The 18,723-nt window shown below is 44.5% G+C and overlaps 1 protein-coding gene across 1 annotated transcript; it reads right to left on the reverse strand.

Annotated features, from left to right (window-relative positions):
* Positions 1 to 1,099: 1,099 nt before the first annotated feature.
* On the reverse strand, positions 1,100 to 17,494 carry LOC144932218 (uncharacterized). Its single transcript, XM_078856168.1, has 5 exons — positions 17,426 to 17,494; positions 16,953 to 17,062; positions 7,683 to 7,853; positions 6,114 to 6,707; positions 1,100 to 2,472 (listed from the first exon to the last, which is right to left on the reverse strand). The coding sequence occupies exons 2-5, from the start codon at positions 17,052 to 17,054 to the stop codon at positions 2,398 to 2,400; spliced, it is 942 nt and encodes a 313-aa protein (XP_078712294.1). The 5' UTR covers positions 17,055 to 17,062; positions 17,426 to 17,494; the 3' UTR covers positions 1,100 to 2,397.
* Positions 17,495 to 18,723: the final 1,229 nt, after the last annotated feature.

Below are 18,723 nucleotides of genomic sequence, written 5' to 3' on the forward strand. Positions count from 1 at the left end.
GCCGTGACCAAAGCGACAGATTCTTCAAAAAACACAGAAACGGTGCTTGTCGTCAACAGTTGAACGTTTTGCATCTTTTCACCGTCAAGCCGGGAGAGCGATGCGGTTTAAAAAGAAAGAAAAGCCTGTGAAAACACGATATGAACACCACCATGCAAAAAGGACAACAGTATCTCAGCCGTCGGGAGTCCGTGACGAAAGAAGAAAAGTAGGCGACGACCCGTAAGACTGGAGTTCGCTTTCATACGATGCGAGAAGCGTGGCAGAGGAAACGAGAGCAATTCTGGGAACCGAAGAAATTTGCGCGAGCAATAAAAGGGAGACATTTGCCACAACTAAAAATAACAGCCAAAAGGTGCAATTTATTTTTAGTTAAGCAACCGGGTAGCAAGGAGCAGAGGACCCATCAAGTGAACACCACGCAACTGTTCTGGGTGAAGATAATCTGTCGGTTGCCGGATTTAAAAACATGCAGTATACTTAATATAAACCGATCACTGCAGACAGCAGAGGAAGCCAGTGCGGGACTACACCCGGAAAAATAACTCCAATAAGTATGCGGGTGATGTCATAAGCGCAGAGATGACACGAGGCCCATTCATCTGGGAGTGTTGGCACGGTTGGCTATGTAGGGTGCAAAATAATTTCAAAAGACAAAAAGACAAACCGCTTACGGCCCCAAAATGGCTCAAGGGACCCCATATTTAAATGAAATGTAAATTTCAGCAACAGGTTAAAATTCTAAAAATGGGAGCAAATTAAGATAAAGACAGTTCATGTATTCTGTTGTCTCACTACAGTCTCATGTCGACATTTCACGAAGAGGAGATTGGAAACAAGAGCCCCGGAAATAGTCGTCTGCTTTTGGACAGCAGCACCTCTGCACCTACTCTAATTAAGGGCATAAAAGCAATGTTGAAGAATGCAGCAGATTTTATTGCTTAGATCTTTTTACGTGCATCCATTTCGTCAATTCAAGTTCCAGAAGATAAGACACATTACAACTAGGTAATGGAATGCCGGAAGAGATGCCCAAACTCTAGTGGTCAGTGTGACAAAGGAGCTACGTTACTCAAAAAACAGCACATGTTAAGGGAGAAGCTGTATCAAACCATTTATTATTTGAAAAAAAAATCATGAAAAACGGTACAGACGGCAGGAAAAACATATTTAAAATATAGACAAAGGCACCCCCGCACAAAGTTCGGTATAGCACCCAAATTTGTATAGCATTGAAGAACAGATGCGTTTAATGTCATTTGACACCTAACAATGATTTGAAGCTTCTTGGGAGACAACTGAAACTCACTGCTAACGAATTGAAAAAGGATTTCACAAAGCACCAGGTAAACCACATGTTCTGCCTTGTACAAACTTATTTTAAAAAAAGTTTTTGTGGAATGTAATGCGTTTACTAATGAGGGTGTGGTAATGCTGCAACTAATCCTGCGTGCAAGATAAAGGTTTAGGCAAAAAGGTCGGCCAAATTGTTTTGGAAGCAAGAGATGCCTGCAGAGATACATGACAAAGTATTCTACACAATTGACTACAAAAAGGGATTAAGGGCTCCAGGACAGATTGACGTCTGGAAGCAGCAACATTACGAATGTATTTCACTCGTGCGCAACTCCGTTTACTTTTAAAACAATATTTGTCAATTAATAGTATCTGCTCTGTGCATTACTTTGCAATGTTATGTATACCGATATTAGTTAACAGATTATCCACCCCAAACATCGTGGAACAATTCTTAGTTTGAAATTACTGGGAATTACAATTTGGACCATAAAATCAGCTCTCAGCTTGCTTTGTAACGTCCAAACATTAAGTAAAATAATTCCTTTCAAACGTCTTAATAATCACCATATTCTGCAGATTAGACCCTACACATAAAGATGTATCCAAAACTTATAATTTTATTCAGAGCACAAATGTCGTCACACACACCCAACTTTTCCTTTAATATACAGGGTGGGGGAAAAAAAAGTTGATTGTTATAAATCTGGAGAATAGGGCGTTCATGTTTTCCAAGATAAATAACTATATATTATTATTAATATTACTGGTCTTGTAAAAATAAAAACAAACTGTACCGCAGAAGTCCATCTGTTGGACCTATAGGATCTACCTCAGTCGAGAATGTTCCTGTTGTTAAGCTCCCTAGCTGCCTCTTTCAGTTGTCATAACTGCTTAAAATGGCAAGGTAACATGGTAGGAGTGTCGTCTACGAATGTTGCTATGCTGCACATTGCAAAAGTTACTGTGATGGGCCCTTGCTTGTAACAACTGGTAACACTACCATGTTGCCAAGAAACCAAATGAATGTTTTAAACAACAATGACAAAAGGCGGCTTGTTTTTCATTCTTCAGCACGACTTCGGAGAAAATTCTTATTCGCTAGTGGTCCTTCCACATGCCCATTCCAACGTAGGCATTTATCGCGTAGCAAAAGGTTGTGAGGTAACTGAAGACCTGGAAAGAGAAACAGTGGATCGGTTATTGACATGCCAACGAGTGCCAGGGAGGTCCACAAAGTAGGAAACATGTCATTTTCAGAATTATATAAAAGCACATATGGGGGGGGGGGGGGGGGAGGTCTATTGAATGCAAGCACAGTATATTTTAAAATAAATATTCCAGATCATTACAAGTTCACCAATGGATGAAGGCCTCTCCATGCTGTGTTAGTCATGGGAGGGTGGGGTGGGTGTTAAGACTACTTTACCTAGCTGGTCAGTGCAGATTTAGAGAAGAGGGTAGGACTCGACTATATTAGAATTTGTCAGCGGTCAGTCGTATCTGGGAATTGAACTTGATACCAAATACAACATCACAGTAGATGAAACGTTCTTCAGAGTACGTCTGGCAGTATTTTGAGCATTTCGCCTTCATCTAGGAGAGGTGTACGAATTTCTTCCTAATTAATATGCCTCTCGCATGTCCGAGGTCGTGGAAATGTCCAAAGTTAACGTTTGTAGAGCACTTTCAATGTATTACTCTTTGGGTCTTTCGGTAAAGACCCAAAGAGTATGAATTCCTGCAGTCACGAAAGCTTTAAGTCAAGGTTTCAATGTATTTTTTAAAATAAATAATGTTTACAGCAGAAATAATTCACATTGGAGGAAATTACCATTCTCTAGATAAGACGGAGAAGCCGCACCCAAAACTTAGTTGCCGTGTCAATAAAGATATCCAACTCGTCATAAACACGCACCTGCTGTAAACTAGTGGAACAAAGGGGGGTCTTGCAAATCAAAGAATGCTCAAGATGAATTCCTCGTCAAAGATGAATCGATATGCCGGCTTTGTTAAAATGACACTCGAGTTGCGTGAAAATCTCCACGTGCGCTCTGGACAGGGAAGCCAACAGCTGCATCGATGCATGGTGGCCTCTGGGGTTTTTAAAAAGGTGGTCACGCCCCTGCCATTGAACGCGTCACCCATAGCCGTCAAAGACTTTTGCTTATAGAATCTGGGTGCAGAGTTCCCCCTAGAGGCGGTCACAAACATCCTCGCCCTCGGCAATACGGGCAGTCCACAGACTTACGAACGGGTTCAGTTTCCGAGATCCGTTTCGCAAAGTCGGAACAATCATGTACTACATTTAAAATGCAGCGTCATAAAAAGTAGTTGCGGTTCAAAAGGGAGTAAATGCAACTCCACGCCAAACCTAAAAAAAAACCACACCTAGCACTTTTCATAATGCAAAAGAACAAAGATTAAAACGATTGAATGCTAAATAATGTTCGTTTTACCTTTTCCGGGAACCCCTAAAGATCTGCGCATGTGGGAATGATCAGAAAGGTGATGTGCAGGCGTTACTGGTGGCACTGAAGGGACACGGGACGCTTTCGCGGATGGATGACAAACCCTCCCAGGTGCTTCTTGCTTGACGATCTCATGGCGAGTGCCGTGTGAAATGTCGTTCACGCGGAAACCATTTTTATTTATCGAAAAGTGTCCATAATAATTTGTTCAATACGTTTAAGGGACATTTCATAAACAGAATGGTCATAAATCGAGGGATATCCGTAGTTGCTAATGTGATCATTGATGAAGGTACAGATGGGGCAACAACCCAGTAAACCATGGAACGTTGACCCAATGTCAGTCTAATGGGTCCCACCCACGTGTCAACGTTGGCCCATCTTTGCCTTGTCACTGGAATAATGGTGGATGTCGGCGATGTTATGCAGGTGGAGGAATGAGGTCCCGTACATTCCCCTTTGACGTGCTTGGTCACGGGCAGGGTTATAATTAAGTTTCAACCTTGGTTGCCTTGTGTGCTGCCCACATAGTTTGCCCTATTCCCCATTGCTGCATAAGGACCAATTAAATTCAGCTTTTGGCTGCATTTAATGTCTTGATTTGAAGCTTTTGTGACTGCAGGAATCCACTCACGTTTTCGATCGGTTCGATTGAAACGTCGTAATCTATTATATTTCTACCTACGAGACTTTACCGAAAGAAACAAAAGAGTATGCCTTTAATGTGTTTACAGCGACACCTGGCCAGGCGAATTGACACGACAGTACACAATGCGTTTTGAATGTATCAATTGTCGATTAATTGAATGTCGAAAAATAAAAAGGTAATCAATTAAAAACTCTGGCCGTTTTAAAATAGCAGACAGGGCAGTGGGATTGCAAAATGCTTGAAACGCAGAGTGTGCCACGGTAATGAGGGACGTCATCTTCAATCCCAGTCCACCTCTGTTGGATTCAGCACCATTGGGATACTCTGGGCCAGAGGTTTAGTTATGCAAATAAAAACCACGTTGTATGGCCATTTTTAGTTCAGTAAATCTAGACGATAACCAGGATTTTATTTCAAATATTTGTCCAAGGCCACAGGTAGACTGGAGTAGGCACATGACTTGGTATCCACAGCCAGAGAGGGGCATACCAGATGTGGCGTGCCAAGTGAAGAGCATTTTTTATGTCGCCAACCTGGGACGGCCTAGCTGAAATGAAACCCTGGCTATAACTGATTAAGTCAGTTTACTTAAAATCTAAACTTAAAAACAACTTTCATTTAACAAGGCCTATCGAGCTACGTAGCTCTGTTTTAAAAGCAACCTGGCCACAAATGGTAGCTCAAAGTGGCAGTTTGTGGAAATGTATCGCAACCAAATACTCTCAAACGCATGCTTCTCAATGTGGAGGGGAAAACCGGAGGACCCTGAGAAAAATCCAGGAAGAACATGCAAACTTTAAATATACAGGCGTCAGGGTCGGGACCAAACCCGCAAATCACCTGTATACAAGGCTAAAATAGTTGACATTATTACCGTGGTGCCCGTCTATACGAATGTTGCAGCTCTAGAGTATAATGCAGTTGTAAAGAAACATTATACAGTGTTGTAATGAGCAGGTGCCGAGCAGTGAGCAATGTGAACGTCAAAAGCAGTTACTCTACTGTACGGTGTTTGTTTTTAGGTGGAGTGGGTGTCGCAGTGGTTAGCCCACTGCATTACGAACCCAGCAACCCAAGTTCGAATCCAGGCCATAGCCGAGTGGATGGATATTGGAACAGATCCTGGGCCAGCCCTCTGCACCAAACTCCCATTGACCAGCGTGTTGGAAATGTGTTCAAATGTCCTGGCCACGGTTGAGTGGCGAATTATTTCAACTGGCCGCAGGGTGGCGCAGTCGGAACACTTTTGCCTCACAGCAAGAACGTTCTGGGTTCCAATTACCAACTCTGGTGCTTGTGTGTAGAGACTTGCATTTATCTCCATGTTCTGCATGGGTTTCCTCCGGCGTTTCCAGTTTCCGCTCAAGATATAATGCAACTGGTTTTGGCCAAACATCACAATGTTGAAAAATTACGCACAAACTATTTCATTGGGGATTACAAAGAAACATTGGCAGGACCTTACTTCTTAAAAAAGTGGTACCGAGACTCCTGGAACTTATTCTGGATAAGACAAGCACAATCAAATTATAAACCAATTTACTACTTTCACCATACTCACACCAAGCACGGTGTGAAGTACGGGTGAAACATCACCCATAACTGATATGGTAGAGAGGTCTTCACCCAGCAGTAGATCCAGAGAGGCTGCAAACTCGCGTTATTGTTAATCTACTGTTACTATGCATGCTCATTACCGTCGCCGCCACGTTTATGCGGTACGTGTCGTTGTCGGTGGGACTCTTGGTGGTCACGACGGAGCTCGTGTTCGTCGTCGGCATTGCCATCGTAGAGGACTCATTGGCACGCACGCTCCGCTCCCGCACCGATCTTATCAGCAGCCGGATCAGCTGGGCATGTGGATACCCCAAGTAGCTTGGCTCGGGAACTTCACGGCGCGTGCGATTGCCAGTAGACGGAGTTCTCGGAAAGGTCAAAACTGTAGTTGTCGAGATGCTGCTCGACACGCTCGTTGTGAGGGTCGACGAAGAAGTGTGGTTTGCTGTGGGGCTGCCGGGGGAAGACGAGGTGACAGGCGTCAAACGCGACGTGGGCACAAAGGAGGCCGTGACCGAGGAGTTCGGAAAAGGGGTCGCAGTCTGGGTCACCGTGGACATGTTCTGGTTCACCGTGGACACTGTGCTGGGTGCCATGGTGGCGGTGGCAGCAGTGGACGGCGACTGCCCAGAGTACATCAGCCAGCACTGCTGCTGGGTGCATGCAGTGACATTGGCCTGTAGCACAGCGGCGCTCAGGTACAGGATGAACGCTGCCAAGTTGAACCAGGCATGCTGATGGTCAAAAAACACATACGTACACACAACAGCACATTTTATGGTTACACAGCCAGAGATTGTTACAAATTTTATGTCAAAATACACAAAGACAAAGACTTCCAGTCTAGGTTTTGCAGGCAGTTCAGGCAGGTGCTATTAGCAAGCACCTAAGAAGGCTGGCACAGTGCACACGGGGGGTGGTATGGCCAGAACGACAACCTGGTGTGAAGTTTCCACACCAGGTCTGTCTTCGAAGGTCCATTCAAAGTCATTAAAGACCTAGGAGCAGTTCAGATATTGGCCATAGAGAATAAAACTCAGGTCGCCGTATGTGCGCCGACCACTCCACTCACGGTTATGTCAATGCATGAACAACCGCAGGCTTCAAAAACAATATCCGTCACCATTATTTGGACATCCAGAGTAGTGGCGAGTCAACTATTGCACTAAAGCAAACACGTTAAATAAAAATATGCCAAATAGTGCTGTGTGTTAAATCTCCCTGAACCAAAATTTATTTTATTTCACAAATATAGCAATTGTCTATCATTAGCAAAAACTATAAATCCCAGGTGATACAATTAAGCAATATAGACTACAAACCACAAACAGGTGGAAAATCAAATGCCAGTGGCCCAACTGTTGGGCTATTTTCACCCCACTTAAGTGGGTTTAGATTATGTTCCTTAGCTCAAACATTGTGTAAATGTGGCCTCTTAGGCCTCTCTGCTACGATACAAAGCCGCACGCACCAGGGTTGTGGGAAAGTCAGCCCAGTGCAGCTCAGGGAGGCACCAGGCTGTTTTACAACTACGGAAGCACAGCAGTGCCCACGCAGAGCTAGACGACCTGGAGCAATTAATGACGAACAAGATTAACCCCCCCCCAACCTTGAGTGAGATTCAGAGGTCTGATAAGGCCAGAAAATCAGGAGCTGTATGCCTTCGTGACTGCGCGGGTGTTGTGTGCCTTCAGGCATACGAAACGTACCAGAGAGACCCATCCTGCTGTCTGGCTGGGCATGGAGATTATGTAGAGCACAAACTGGACAATGGTGAAGACAAAGAATGTAACGGAGACGAACATGACCCATCCCTGGCTCAGATCGGTGCCCTTTAGGTTTGTGGAGGCCACCAGAATCCACACGAGACCGCCAAAGACCTGCGAACAAAATCGACACCGTTACAGAACAAAAAAACTACATTTCAAACTAAGTGGTCATCAGAATTACTTTTTAGGAGTATGGCTGTTTCGTAAAATACTATAAAAGTAGATGTAATAGAATGGAAAAATATCAGGCTAATAACTTTATATGGAAACAGGATTGATAGCTCACTCCACTTAGAATTACAGGAGTCCCAGGCCACACGTGATAGTCCAACAATGACTTGCAGCCCCATTGTCAATCCATCACTTCATCCAACAGTTAATTTATTATGGCTTATGATGGAAATGACATTAACAGTACAGATGACTCGGATGTCCAGTCAAGACAAGCTAGTAATAATTGCGAAATAAAATCACCGTGAGTTACTTAAAAAAACAAATCGCATTTTTCTCAAGGGTCACAACGCAAGGCAAATTTCATCACGAGATAAAATCCCCAGCCACACCCGCTCTCTGCCCATGGCCACTCCTAAAATGCTGCAAAAGTGGACATTGGATTTTGACAAAATGGACACATGCATCACTTCCTAGGACTATCGTGCGTGTGATCGATTTCAGAACAGGAGCAGGTTTAAGCCTGGATAGTATTTGAATAAGAAGCCAGTCTGGAAAAAAACAGCAATAGAGAGAGTATTGTAGCCTTGAGCTGCACACTGGCCACATAACGGTACAGCAATGGAATGCAAATTTAAAGAGAGACGCTTTTGAGGCTACTTCCCCCAATACGCGTGGGGTTTCTCCAGTCACCTCGGTGTCTGTGCCATTTACCTCCAAGGAATTGACCAAATATCCCAATGTAGGACTCTGAAAGAGTTTAACACGTAGGCCTTTCGCGACCAATATCATCCATAGGTTTTTTGGGTTAGATCACGTAAATGCGTCGTTAAAACCCGCCACCACCCGACACAGCCAAATAGTAAGGGTTGTCACGTAAACAGAACATACCCATTCGTCACTAGTACAGCACACCGGTGTGTTGGAGAGCCAAGCCACAACATTTTTAAAACTGAAATAGTCTCGTGGCTCGGCAAGCCATTCCAAACAAAGTGCATTATTATTATTATTTGGATTTCAGAAGAAAAAAATGTCATGGGTGGCATTTGAGAAGACACGCATCTCTTTATGATAGAGGAATAACTTTTAGAACACCACAAGCCAAGGGCCATCTTTCATTTGTACAAGTAGATGATTTGCACAATCTACACGGCTATCCTTAAGTTGCAAGGAATTAAGTTCTCAAATCCAAACAATGCATCAGGTCTCAAATCATGGAGAAGGGACTGAAGGGCATTGGACCACCATGACTGTAGCTTTTGCGACTGATCTTATTACAGTGCAATAGAAGGATGCAGTCTCAATGTTGTAGTTAACATCCTATGGTATTTTCACCACACGTATTATGGTTAATGCAGACACGATCCCTTGCAAAAAGGTTTTAGTTTGGCATTTTAACATGTTAACCTGTTTTGTTGCCAGAAAAAAAAGGGGAAAACCTATTCTTATATCCTACGGACATGACTATAGTTACACTGCCACTTGTGAAAAGAAACGAGTCATGATCAAAATCTCCTGGAAAGCAACAGATCTTGTTTGATCAACGAGGCTGGATAGGGCCGTGCATGGCACACCACCATACTCAAGAGCTACTCCTCAGGAACCATTCATTTAAAAAAAGGCATGCGCTGTGTAGGATTTTTTTATTTTTTAGTAAAAGTAGAAAGGCCTCCCATTAAATCGAGTTGTTGATCTGTTTTAGGGGGCGCATTTGGCCTATTGTGTGCTGGCCAAAAATCTTGGAGGTGGTGGTAGTTACATCTATTCCACTGGATTTGGTCTGCCGATGAGTCAACTGTGATGAACCCATTTATTACTACTTGGAGACAGGGCAGTTTAAGAAACGTGGACCAATTTCAAACCAGTGTGCTGGGAGATCAAATTGGTGACCTCTAGATTACAAGTCCAGTGTAATAACCATTAACACCATGGCAGAATTCCTGGAAAATGTTTAGTAACGAGTAAATTCCTGATATTTTTCAATCAACCAATGAATGAAGGTCATAGGGGTGTTTTTTGTTATCATGCTTCACCACCCTAGTAAATGCAGGTTGACAAAGATAGGGGAGTGCAGGAACGATTCCAACTATCACCTTCGCTACTTGTGTTATCAAAGGCCAGGAATTGAAGTCAGAGTGTTAGGGTTCATAATGCTGTGCGAAAACAACTTGGTCACCATTCCACCCAAATATAAATGCAAGTCCACTGTTGAACACACGGCACGAAACCACACACTGAATGCAACGTGGACACATCGTTTCACATGGCCAAAGGGCAAAGACAAGTGACAGATAATAACCGCACTAAAAAAATTCCTTGCAGAGTAAATACTGTGTTGTGCAAGAGACCAATAACTCTTGGATAGAGAACGTCGAAGGAAACATTTGGATTGATTGGGGTAGAAGAGGAAGTCCATTGGTTAGCACACTCCGCTATGAACCAAGACACCCGAGGTTTGAGTGTTAACAGTTAACCATTATTGGACAAGTGTCACCTCAACGGGTATTGGGCCTCATCCCCCTTCAACACGCAGAGGCCAGGGTGGTGGAGTATGGTCAAATAACCCTTGTGACCAACACGGAATGGAGGCATTCATCCAGCAGTGGATTGACATGTATGGATTGTATTAAACATCTCAGCGCTATCTGCTTGCATAATCCTTGGCTGTAAACTTGTATGGCTAGGTGTGGCTTGCACCACAAGCACAAGGTTTCAGTCATGTGATATTTACAGGTTTATTTTGGCACCACATGTACAGTTTCGGTGCCCACACTAGGTATAATGAGTTTTGTTTTATTGTTATGGTTGTTTACACCAGAAGTGCCTCACCGAGCCCGACTTTCAGGAAGGTTCTGCCAAGTTTTCGCAGAAGGGAGCAACATATTGCCGTGCATATTACAATCGAGCATTGCAAATTATGGGCAACGTCTAAAATTATAACCAGGATGCCGGCACAAGAGATGGTCGTCCGTCGCGAATGACAAAGCCGAACTTTTTTTACGTCCCCTGTGAAAGCAGGTTGCAAGAAGCTCACGAATGGTTAGCACACTCGCAGTAGGAACAAGGGCAGCCACTGGATCGAACTTCCAATGTCTTCAAATAAGGAGGTGGTTCTCATTTAAACTGCTGGGAGAAATTTCGATTTAAAGGTTTCGTGACTGCAGGGATTCATCTTCTTGGTTCTTTCGGTAAAGTCACGTAGAAGGGAAGTAATAAAATGATAAAAATAAAACACGTCGCCAAACCTCCTACGCATTTCACAAGTAGTACTAATCGCATATCTGCATTTCCCATAAATATGCCAAATTCCTCTTGATATGCAAATTATTTTGTCAAGACGTTCTTCGCCCCTCCTTCCCAGCATAAATAGTCGCTCCAAGCCTGGAGCGTGCCATTCAGACTGTCTACGTGACAGACCTGTTCTCCACCTGAAGACGGCTGCTTGCGTTGTGGCCGAAACGTCGTGAGAATTATTTTATTATGTTTTATTTTTATTATTTTATTACTTCCCTTCTACGTGACTTTACCGAAAGAACCAAGAAGATGCTGGGAGAAAGTAATTAAATTATCATCCTATCGTCAGTACAAACAGAGCACACAACTCCATCACCACATCGAACACCAAGACCTCCAATCGCACATTAAAAAAATCGATTGCAATTAACTGCGATTATGGGCCATGGCTGTATTCTACCTTTCTGCTCTCTACCACAAATGTCGATCAATAGGTAGGGGCATGGTGGGGGGGGGGAAGCGGTTGTGCCATGCTTATCCACTGCGTTTTGAAAAATCACGTTCAATTCCCGGCTATGACCAACATCGGTGGCGAGTGATATCTGAACGAGCTATTTCTTGCCAGGTGACCCGAGTCCGGTTTCCAAACAAAATCACGGACGTGGGTTTTTTTTGTTGTCAGCCAACACAACTCATTCACATCAACACGCAAGCAAACTTGGCCACTTCTTCATGGGACACACACATTAACCAACCGCCACGGATTTTCCATTTACCGATAAGGTCTTTCAAGTACCGATGCATTTGCAGCACAAGTGTTAACTTGTGCAAACTGGACCTGCCACTACCAAAGCACCACGCGGTTTTGAAACCACATTTTCTGCATTCTGCACTCAAAAAGGGCATTCGACGTCGCATGCCAAAAAGCAGCTCCAACTTGCACGGGAAGAGGTGTGAACGACTCCAGCAACTAGACGCTCTTCCAACGGCTGCATTTCTCAACTGGCGCGCACGCACAGCCACACTACAGCACTGCGTTGATCACTGGGCACACTGTTCATTTAGTTTATCACACAACCACGTAGTTTTTTTTGCAGTGGTTGCCACAGTTCTGCGATAAGTTTTCCTGCTGTGCGTTGTTCGACACGATATCCGGTGTCGCTTTCAAAAAGATTTCCCAGCGAGTGGAGAAAACGAAGTCCCTTATGCAAAACACCACTGTGCAAATGAAAACATCTTAGGGAGCGGTACACTCGCCAATTCATAGATGGTATTTATTTCCACAGGAAGGGCCCAATGAGCTGCCAAGCTATTTAATGAGCGTCCTGCTACGGTACAGACGTTATCCAGTACTGCACATATCTTATTCACACAAGCATGTTTACATGTGTGCACAGTATATACATGCGTCCTCTAATACTAATCACAAGTGTGCAGTGTTGCCATTAAATGGGTGCTCACTTTGCTCGCAATTGTCACCAGCACCGCATTTGGTATTAGCAACTATGGAAACTCGGTACGGCAAATGGCATGGGGTGATAAGAGGTCTATATATGCATTTTATACCTACGTGACTTTACCGAAAGAAACAGAGTACGAGACACCAATTATTTTTCTAAAAAGTTGTGCCGTATACCATTGCCTTGATGATAAGAAGAGGGATGTTTGTGCGCGCAAGAGGCTACCCATTGAAATGATCAAGTTGGAAGTAGAATGACCACAAGTAGGTTAAAATAAAATAACATGACCCGACTGAACACAGGACATGAAGGTGCATCTGACCAATGTTTGGCATTAAACCAACTGTGGAAGCATGGCAACACCCATATCATCCCAATGTTAATGTATCGGTTGAATAACTTCCGTCATTTAACTACTGTACTTGTTTCCAATACAAAAGGCAATCCGGTTTCTCTCATTGGACAGGGCTTTCGGATAAAAAAAAAATCACAAGGCACGTTCAGACACTTTAAATAATGTTGGTCATAAATATGAACTGAATTTGTATTTGGGTATGCTGTAGTTATTCAACCAATTAGGACAGTCATTTTGATGTAAATAATTTGTCCACCAATTTTAACAATGAGGAATGCTCATAAAATACCACCATCGACCATTGACCTATCTCTAAATAAATAATAGTAACCAAAACACAGCAACAGTAAATTGCCTTTAAAAGAATTACACCCGCAAGTATTGAGCGTGCTTTTGAAATTTGGAATGAGAGCTTGTTCAATTTAAATGGAACCGGGCCTACCCATTCAGTTAATTATACCAATGACTGCCCATCAAATGACCCTGCATGCGGCCCACCTCGGCAAACCTCTAAGATTAATCTGGGTTGAGCCTGTATAGCGCTCCGATGTGCGACCACCAGACAAACAGGTTGTTGTTATGGGCTGTGCGGATACTTGACAGATAGCAAAATGGGAGCACAGCAAAATGCATTATTGTACTGTACTTCTATGCTCCTAAAACTATGCTGCCTTGACCAGCAATTAACTACATTAGGTGTGGCGAGGAAATTGACACGTGTACACCAATGATTGTACCAAAGTGCGGAAAGGTCTGCGATTGTACCGCTTGCATCATCTCACCCATGATCAAGGGCAGGACTGGGGTTGGGAAATACCAGCTGCGTTGCCCGCATTGCTACGGTGTGGGAGTAATATAGAATCAATGGGTGTTGGAGGTGGTGCTTGGAGGGGACACTGGGCTTCCTATGAGATCCACCCCTTCAGCCTTCCTCAGGCTCATGCGTGTGGTTGTAGGTCACCGGGAACACACCACATCAACAATTAAAAAAGGCACACAGTAACAACCAGTGGTGCACATTATTTGCAATGTATTCACTTGAATATGCAGAGCCCTTTTAAATCCTTTATATTAAGTTCGCTTGCTTGCTTAGGACCGTGCAAATCTTTCGGTCGTTTTTTAACTCACTTCCCGTGATCCAATCGAGCTGACATTTTCCACACAGGCTCGTTGTGCGTGACAATTAATGTTCGTGAAAAAATTTCCAAAATTTTACACTTTTTAGGACAAAAATATTATATTTAATCACCAATTGCTTAATGGTGCTATGCAATCATCTGACCCATAGGTGGCAGCCATCTCAAGCCAGAGGACGAGAGGACTCTAGCCGCCACGCATATAAAGGATTTATAGTGAAAAACTTTGTTTTTACGGGTTATACTTATTAATCACTCCACTGCCGTACTGGATGTTTGCTTCCCAAAGTTTTCTGGGATTTTGACCATGCTTCACACCATGCCGGGCAGTGCAGGTTAAGTGTGAAGGGGAGCAGCATAAACGTGGGAGCAAGGAAATTTACCGATTGGATTTCAGGTGCGGTATGGGTGCACCGAAAACCATTTGAACCGTTTCATGGTTCAATATGCATTTTAAAAGGCTTGGTTCCAGTTAACCGTTGACAAAAAACACATTTGGGACAAGTTAGAATTTGCTTAAAAATTGTCCAAAGACCTTCCGTGTCACTTACATTGCAGGCTGCGATGTAGGCTAGTCGTTTTACTACCTTTTGAGATCTAGCAAATATGCACTGTTATAGCACAATGGAGACAGACGTGTTAGAATCTCTTCAAAAACACGGACCATCCAGTTGCGGCAGTGACTGGATCCTTTTTTTCTTTCTGCCATCAGATAACTCAAACCTCAAGGAACCAGTCCAAGGTGGCATGTTCACGCGGGAGGCAAATCGCTTGGTTCACGGGTAATAGGAAGACTGCAGTAGATGTAAAGTGTGCAGCAAAACGTAATTGTTAAATATTTATAACTTTAGGCAGACCCAACCTTAGGCGTGAAATCAATCTACCTCTGGCCTGTAATTTTGGGGGGGCTTTGATGTTATGGTCCCTTCCACCTCGTACTGTATTAATAGACTGGAATTTAGCGACATGATATTTACTCAAATTTACGCTTTCTAGCCCCCTCTAAAAGTTGTATTAGAATATACACCACTAACAACCAGCCAAGATCGTCTCGATACGTGAATTATAATAAAATTACGGTTTAATGACCCAAGACGCCTAGGCATCTATGCTCAAAATGAACGTTTGGAAATTAACGTGATGGAAATTCCACATTCCTATGTTAGGGGACAGTCTACATGTAAAATGACCACAGTCGATTTCCCACAGAGTGGTAATTATTTTAAAAACGGCGCTGGAGAGATGCACTAAGGCGACACTCTATGGTCAGGTTTGGAATGCGTTCAGTACCCGGCAGAATTTAGGAAGTTATATTTACATAAAGTATTAGGAAGTGTAATCGTATGCCTCATTCTGCATTTAAATAAAATGCATAGCCTGTAAATATTAACAGTTAAGACTAGGGTTGTTAAAATTATTTTTACATTACCTATAACTGGCTTGCCACATATATACATGTTTAGCATTAACATGTTTAAAACATTTTAAACCGAGAAACCAAGGGTGATAGTGGTGCAATGGAGGGCCTGCAATCCAGAGGTACTCTGTTCAATCCCAGGTGAACCAATGGTGAACGTTCATCTAACCCAGCAGTACAAGTGGGCACACCACTGCTAGTGCAGTGGGGTAAAGTGTTGGTATGTTCACCTCTTCCAATGTGTCTGGTCGGCGTGGAAGAGTAGACAAAATACCCTAAAAAAGTATATCCCTCCAATCTTGATTTGAAGCTTTCGTGACTGAAGGAATCCACTCTTTGGTTCTTTCGGTAAAGTCGCGTAGGTAGAAAAAATAACAGATCACGATGTTTCGATCGCAACAAGCGACCGTCACCTGAAGACGGTTGCTTGTTGCGATCGAAACGTCGGGGCCTGTTATTTTTAAATCCTTTATATTAAGTTCGCTTGCTTGCTTGCTTACGACCGTGCAAATCTTTCGGTCGTTTTTTAACCCACTTCCCGTGATCCAATCGGAGCTGACATTTTGCACACACACTCGTTGTGTGTGACAATGTATTTTCGTGAAAAAAAATTCCAAAATTTTACACTTTTTAGGAAAAAATAAATTATATTTAATTACCAATTGCTTAATGGTGGCAGGCAATCATCTGACCCATAAGTGGCAGCCATCTCAAGCCAGAGGACGAGAGGACTCTAGCCGCCACGCATATAAAGGATTTAGTGAAAAACTTTGTTTTTACGGGTTAATTTTTTTTTATCTACGTGACTTTACCGAAAGAACCAAACAGTATATCGATCCCTCCAGTCAGTGGAGGCTTTTCCGACAGCAGTGGCGAAGCGAGAAATAACTGAAGGTTGTACCCTCTTATTAAAAAACACACACGTCGGATTTCACGACCAATATTAGCCAGAGGTTTTGGGTTAGAACTTTACCTGTTAACCGAGAACGGAGGGAAATTGCACCACGCGGCCGCGGCGAGGTTTGTGTGGTCAGGCGTGCCGATCTGTATACCACTCAGTACTACAATTTTCACTGGGTCATGAAAACGGTTATCGGTTTAGCAGTTGTCGTTTAACCCCGATTAAGAGTAGGATTATGGAAGGACATTGCCATGCTTTGCAAATGAATACTCTACCTACAGGGGAGGTAGCATCTTGTCATTAAATCTCATCTACACAGAACACCAACCCACTTGCTGTACTGCATTCTCCTGGCCACCTCGTAACGTGGAAGCGAAATTTTCGCTTTTAGAGATTCGTGCGCGCGTTCTCGCCTCCCTCCCTCTCCCCCCAATGAGAGACACGCGCCGAGCAGAGAGAGCGAGAGAGACAACGATTGAGACGGCACACAAAACGGGCAGAGTGAGATGCCAGCCAGGCAACCGTGAGAAACTCACCATTTCCGCGACGATAAGCAGACCCGACAACGTCCTGAACAGTTCAGCTCCCAAAGGCAGGAGGGCTCCCGTGCCCGCAGTCAAACTCCCACCTCCAGCCATCGCCTTCCCTTCTCGACCGCCGGACAAGCAACAATGAACTTACAAACTACAATAAACCCCACGGCAGCCTCCAAACCACGCCTGCCAAATGAGTCTGCGGTGCGCGCGTGTGTGATAGTGGTGCTCGGCAACAGCCCCACAGAAAGTTACAAAATAAGTACAGTATCCACAGAACGTACTATCAAGGTCACTTTGAGAGACAGCCCTACAAATAACTATGGGTTGCTTGTTTTTGTTTAACCAGACAAGCGGAGATGGTGAAGCCTCGATTATTGCTTTCGACGCAAACAAGGCAATTCTTATTTTTTTAAGTTTGCCGTTCGCGACGTCGTCTTCTATTATGGAACAAGCCTGCGACCGGCCGGTCGTACCGGTGATATATCCGTCGATCCGGTTATTCCTCCCAGCCCAGCCCCAAAGATTCTCACTTTTAAATTCTACTCCAGCCCGCACGTCCGCCCCCACCCTCACCAATCGCTCACCCCCCCACCCCCACGTCCCCTCCACCCACCTCCACCCACCTTTTGCGTCCAGCCACTAAGTGGGAGGTTCCGTGTGCTGTTGTTCAATCAACCCGGGGCGCGTGTGTGTGTGTGTTCAATCACCCCGGTGTGTGTGAGTGTTCAATCAGCCCGGTGTGAGTGTGTGTGTTCAATCAGCCCGGTGTGTGTGTGTGTGTTCAATCAGCCCGGTGTGTGTGTGTGTTCAATCAGCCCGGTGTGCGTGTGTGAGTGTTCAATCAGCCCGGCGTGTGTGTGTTCAATCAGCCCGGTGTGTGTGTGTGTGTTCAATCAGCCCGGTGTGTGTGTGTGAGTGTTCAATCAGCCCGGCGTGTGTGTGTTCAATCAGCCCGGTGTGTGTGTGTGTGTGTTCAATCAGCCCGGTGTGTGTGTGTTCAATCAGCCCGGTGTGTGTGTGTGTTCAATCAGCCCGGTGTGTGTGTGTGTGTGTTCAATCAGCCCGGGGCGCGTGTGTGTGTGTGTTCAATCAGCCCAATGTGTGTGTGTGTTCATTCAGCCCGGTGTGTGAGTGTGTGTTCAATCAGCCCGGTGTGTGTGTGTGTTCAATCAGCCCGGTGTGTGTGTGTGTGTGTTCAATCAGCCCGGTGTGTGTGTGTGTGTGTGTTCAATCAGCCCGATGTGTGTGTGTTCAATCAGCCCAATGTGTGTGTGTGTTCAATCAGCCCGGTGTGTGAGTGTGTGTTCAATCAGCCCGGTGTGTGTGTGTGTTCAATCAGCCCGGTGTGTGTGTGTGTGTGTTCAATCAGCCCGGTGTGTGTGTGTGTTCAATCAGCCCGGTGTGCGTGTGTGAGTGTTCAATCAGCCCGGCGTGTGTGTGTTCAATCAGCCCGGTGTGTGTGTGTGTTCAATCAGCCCGGTGTGTGTGTTCAATCAGCCCGGTGTGTGTGTGTGTTCAATCAGCCCGGTGTGTGTGTGTGTTCAATCAGCCCGGTGTGTGTGTGTGTTCAATCATCCCGGTGTGTGTGTTCAATCAACCCGGCGTGTGTGTGTGTGTTCAATCAGCCCGGTGTGTGTGTGTGTGTTCCACTCGAGCTGGGAGCGTGACGTCGTCATCATTAGCGAGGAGGAATGAGGAGGAGGAGGAGGAATGAGGAGGAGGAGGGATGAGGAGGAGGAGGAATGAGGAGGAGGAGGAATGAGGAGGAGGA

The sequence above is a fragment of the Lampetra fluviatilis genome, chromosome 5, assembly GCF_964198595.1.
Source record: "Lampetra fluviatilis chromosome 5, kcLamFluv1.1, whole genome shotgun sequence".
NCBI classification, from domain to species: domain Eukaryota; kingdom Metazoa; phylum Chordata; class Hyperoartia; order Petromyzontiformes; family Petromyzontidae; genus Lampetra; species Lampetra fluviatilis.